The sequence below is a fragment of the Triticum aestivum genome, chromosome 3D (genome assembly GCF_018294505.1).
Source record: "Triticum aestivum cultivar Chinese Spring chromosome 3D, IWGSC CS RefSeq v2.1, whole genome shotgun sequence".
In the NCBI taxonomy this organism is placed as follows: Eukaryota; Viridiplantae; Streptophyta; class Magnoliopsida; order Poales; family Poaceae; genus Triticum; species Triticum aestivum.
In genome coordinates this window covers 368,608,774-368,613,724 of record NC_057802.1, presented here as the reverse complement: position 1 = coordinate 368,613,724, position 4,951 = coordinate 368,608,774, and the positions used below count along the sequence as shown (strand labels likewise).

The 4,951-nt window shown below is 44.0% G+C and overlaps 1 protein-coding gene across 1 annotated transcript; it reads right to left on the bottom strand.

Annotated features, from left to right (window-relative positions):
- Positions 1-1,779: 1,779 nt before the first annotated feature.
- LOC123078956 (histone chaperone ASF1B) lies at positions 1,780-4,742 on the bottom strand. The gene is made up of 3 exons (XM_044501616.1): positions 4,500-4,742; positions 2,594-2,709; positions 1,780-2,417 (listed from the first exon to the last, which is right to left on the bottom strand). The coding sequence occupies exons 1-3, from the start codon at positions 4,606-4,608 to the stop codon at positions 2,085-2,087; spliced, it is 558 nt and encodes a 185-aa protein (XP_044357551.1). The 5' UTR covers positions 4,609-4,742; the 3' UTR covers positions 1,780-2,084.
- Between the last annotated feature and the right edge of the window lie 209 nt (positions 4,743-4,951).

Here is a 4,951-nt window from a genome sequence, read left to right as displayed (position 1 = left end):
GCGAGGAGGACGGCTGTTGCTCCTCCTCGTCGCTGGAGGAATGATGGTATCCTCCTTCCTGGAGGAGCTGACTGCCGTTGAGGCCGATGGCCCTGGAGAGCAACAGCGATCACGCTAAGATCCGGATCCTGAAGGAGATCTGAGGGCGCCACCTACCAGCGCAGAAAACCATGACTTCGACATCATCGACGGCGGTGAGTGAAGACGAAGAGCGATGGGTGTGCAATGAGCAAAGACGACTACTCCAACACGTTGACGGCGGCAATAGGTGTGTCTTGTCTGATGGTACCGAGGCAGTTCGTTTGTTTGACAAACTAGTAAAAGAGCACGTGTGTTGCAACGGAAAAAAATACCACACTTCCCTAACCCAATAAACTTAACTCAAGACCCTAATAGGCCCACATCCTTAATTTGAACACATGACATCTCATATGTGTTGCCACTTATCGTCCATCCCACCCTCGCTGACGATGGCCTCAGTGCTCACACAATCACAGTGTGTTTGCTAGGGTATTCCTTTCTAATCCAGATCGAAACCGGTATGAAAGAAAGACGGTCCATGTGCTATTGATTAAGGTTGCACCATAAATAACATTTTAAAACATTTAACAGGTAAAATAACATCATACTCAGATTCTACATATTTTTCTAATCAAATTTCATATATAACATGTTAAATTTGGAGTTGGAGTTCAAAGCTATGAAGCATTTGATATGTACCACAGTTTGATTGATCCGAATATCAGGGGTTTTGCAAAAGCAAAAAACTGACTTAAAGCTAGCCTACGGGTTGATTACCAGAAACATAAGGGGGTTTCCTGCAAAAATGAAAATCTGATTTTGCAATTGAACTACAAGTTGATTACCAGAAATATCAGAAGATTTTCTACAAAATAGCATTAACCGACTAAGATACCTATTCACTTTATTAGTGATAGATATATAAACATGGGCCGCTCTAGTGCCGCTTTTTCTCATGGCTGGCTATGAAGAACCTTTGTTGGACCTCGGATAGACTAGATCGAAGGGGTTTGCCTCATCAAGACTATGTCTGTTCTACAATCAACATGTGGAGACGATTACACACATCCTACTTGCTTGCGTCTTTGCAGGGACGATTTGGTTCTGGCTATGGAGCTCCATGGGGACGCGCCAACGGTTGACGACACTTTGGTGGAGTGGTGTACCACGAGAAGCTCAACTAGGTGCCCGCAAAAGGAGTTGAGGGCAATCACTACGCTAACCTTATGGAAGCTATAGGTGCCCACAAAAGGAGTTGAGGGCGATCATTACGCTAACCTTATGGGAGCTATAGAAGCATTACGCCTTATGGGAGCTATAGAAGCATCGTAATGCGATCGTCTTGGATGGAGTAGCCCCCTCGCTTGCGCAAACAGTCGAATATAGAGCGTGACGGGCGTCGTGGAGATCAGCTGGACTACTTAAAGCAGAACCTATTTCTACTTTGGTGCTCTAGCTATAGCTAACAGGAACCTATGTCTAGTGGATGTTTTGTTTCACCTTCATGTACCATCTTTTCTCTGTACACAGCAACCAGCAGTGTTAATGACATTTTGCCCTGTAGTAGGCGTCTCAACTCTCAACGGCGAGCCCTTACCAGCGGGATTACTCGAACTCGCTACCCTTCCTTCCCCTTTTCCTATCTCTCGGTCTGTACGAACTGAATATTTCCGTGACCAATGGAAAGGGGGCAGCCCGGTTTCGACAAATAGCTAACAGGAGTGGACCAAAACATGATTATGGGCGACCAAAGTCATCTAACGAACCCTTGCGACTGCAGACATAATCCAAGAGACAAGACAACCACGGTTGCACCGGATCACTGGATGAACATCCAGCTTACAGTTCATCACTAGCAAAAGGACGCAGTGTGTCAGAACCTTACCTACCCACCACAGGCACATGGCTAACCAATGTGAGTTTTTGGCTATAGTCTAGTTTAGTGGCGCACCAGAACAGACGGTTCAGGTAGCAGCAGCATCCCAGGAAGCCATCTGATATTGCAATCTCACCTAGAAGGCATGCAGATCAAAATTTTGGCATTCCCAAGTTTCCAGACCAGGTCAAAGATCTGTGCTGGCCTTGCTCCCTTCGCTTGTCTGGTTTTCAGGTACAGCTGATTGTGGCTGATCTTGCTGCTGTCCTCCGCTGGTTTCGGGATGGAAATTGATGGGGAACTTAGTGACTCGGGGCTTGTCGGTCAAAATATTTCTCTGCACCCGGTCAATCAGCAGCTTCGCTGGGGGTTCTTCCCTAAGTTGCTCATCATCGTAATCATTGTTCACGTAGTAGCCTACTCTGATGAACTCCTGCCCCATGTATGAACAGGTCAACAAAAGCACTGTAACCCCGATTATGTCCTCCTCGCGGATCTTTGAGGGATCAGGGGGGTCGGCCTGAAAACAAAAAAACAGACATATCAGTCTGGTGTTACAAATTTTAATCTGAGGTAGGAGCAAAGCAGCTGCCCAACTGTAATATGAATAGGCAGATCTCTGCGCAGTTGTAAAACATCATTTTCATATCAGAGTTCATGATGCATCACAGAGTCGTAGATCAGTAACCTATTTACCTCCAGAACAAAACGGTATGTCCCAACATTCACAGGGCCAACAAGCACACTCTCAAGTTGCTGATCATAGTTCTCATCTTCAGCTGATCCAACATATATAAGCTTCCACTCCAGATCTGGAAGGCCGACCAACAAACTCATTGTTAGTACTTCACCAGACTCAGCCAGGAAAAGAACAGCATTATACTCATGGTACTCATAACAAATGGTAGGTTCAATATTTAAGTAGGTCAAAACTATACAGATGCAAAACGGCTATTTTTTTAGTCATGGAAAGTTTTGCACATCTTCACATTAAGGGGAGGTGTGGGTTATTATTAAAGGAGATTATCAGAAGGACAAAATGTCCACTGCCCTCACATGCGCATAAATACATACCAAACAGAAACAGAAACATCAAGAAGCTCATTCTACAATAGCAGTAATTCTTAATTCACGAAGAAAATAATGTGAGAATGATAAGAAAATGGTCACCAAAGGCATAATGACAATTTGATGTGACACCCAATTAATATTGATTAGTAAAAACAAATGCTTCAGCAAATTGGTCAACAACTATGTCTTGTGCCCAAACAGAAGATAAAAAAAAGTGCCACGATAAACAAGTGGCAAGATAAGAATATATCAATCATGATCCTATTATCAAGAGTTGTCTTCCCATGATCATCATCACTACACTAATGTAAGCAGAGATGCATGAACATGAATTCCCGTAACTATTCTATAAACCATAGATTTTTACACAGGGAACTAATCAAATGTTGACATCCAAATCAATCTCCTGGGATGTAGATGCACATGCCAAGTATAATATATATTTGCTAGACCAGGAAAGTGGCAACTCACAAATTATCCTTATTTTGTTCAGTCTGTAGTATCAATTTCATACAAGAACCTGTGCATTTTTCATGATTGTAACTATACATGATTTGCGTTAAATATGCATCAGTATAGAATCATATGTTTATCGGCAAGTATCATAAACAAAATAGAACATAATGAAACACGTAAAGCTCCAGAAAACTGTACTCATCATCACCGCCTTAATTTTAGATAACTCAACTGAAAGAACCTGTAGACTAGTCAAATATATCTTAATAGTATGGCCCTACTTAATACACTGTATCCAACAGCCTAACAATCATCAATCAAAATCATTGATTCTTAAACTGAAGATTAACATTCACAAACCAGAGCCCATCACACTTGCATAGTAGAATAGCAGCAGCGTAGCATCTACACACAATATACATGTTGCATGGTGAAGAAGACATTTACTTTGCAAATAAAGTAAATGAAAAACACACGTATTTCTCCCTAGACCACTTAAATTGTATGTCAGTAATCCCATGTTCATATAATCAGTTGCAGTGAAGGATTCTGAATCTAACACTAGACAAATTCAATGTAAGAGGCCAATACATTTCCCAGAGGAAATTGGTCTAGTACCAGCTGAGACCCTACACATCATGATAACAGGCAGCTTATCAGACCAACCTCTGCTACTTTCTGCTAAAACTTGTATAGCTTTCAGAGCTCTGTTTCATTGTCAAAGCAGAAGGAAATGATCTAATAATTCCCTTCACTCGTCAAAATGGAATAATCACAAACTAGGGTAAATCTATCACACCCATCCACAATTCCGAGCAACTTATTCAATCCAATCGAGTACAGTAACTGCTCCACCACGACTCTAAAACCCTAGAATACAAGCCGCAATAACCGCAGGCTCCAACCCCTATTTCAGCAGCCACGCATATCCAGCAATCGAATCGGAAGAACAACCATGAATCATGACAAAATCGAAACGAGCGCCCGCCAAACAAGAGCAGCAGAGAAGTTCGCGGCGGCGGCGGGGGAGGGGGGGAGGGGGGGGGGGGGCGGGGGGTGAAGGACGCGAACGCACCGTCCTCGAGGGCGACGAGGCACTCGTACGAGATCTCGAACTGGAAGGGGTTGACGAAAGAGGTGGGGTTGTTCAGCACCGCCACGTTCGTTAAGTTCACCGCGCTCATCGCCGCCGCCGCCGATCGCCGAACCGAGAGGAGGGGGGAGGGGTTTTGGCTGGATTTGGGTGGAGAACACAGCCCAGAGGAGAGAGAAGGGTACTTTCGGTACTTCCTTGCTGGCTGTCGAGGTTTTTTTTGTTGAGCGGTGACTGTCGATGTTGAGGGGCGCCCCTATGTCTCGCTTTAAGCGAGACAGGGGGAAGTCTCGCGTCGCGGGTAGCCCCAGATGGGCCGGCCCAGCCAAGCGGGAGGCCATGACCTGCTTTTTTTTCTTCTGTTTTCTGTTCTCGTTTTTTGCTTTATCTTTGTACTTTTGTTTATACTTTAAAAAATATATATATACACAAAA

Bases quoted from the DNA above. Each gene is read 5' to 3' on its own strand.
- LOC123078956 (XM_044501616.1), bottom strand. From the start codon at position 4,608: ATGAGCGCGGTGAACTTAACGAACGTGGCGGTGCTGAACAACCCCACC. The intron at 2,710-4,499 runs GTGCGTTCGCGT...TCGGCCTTCCAG, and splicing joins CCTCGTCGCCCTCGAGGACG to ATCTGGAGTGGAAGCTTATA. The intron at 2,418-2,593 runs GTAAATAGGTTA...TTTTGTTTTCAG, and splicing joins CATACCGTTTTGTTCTGGAG to GCCGACCCCCCTGATCCCTC.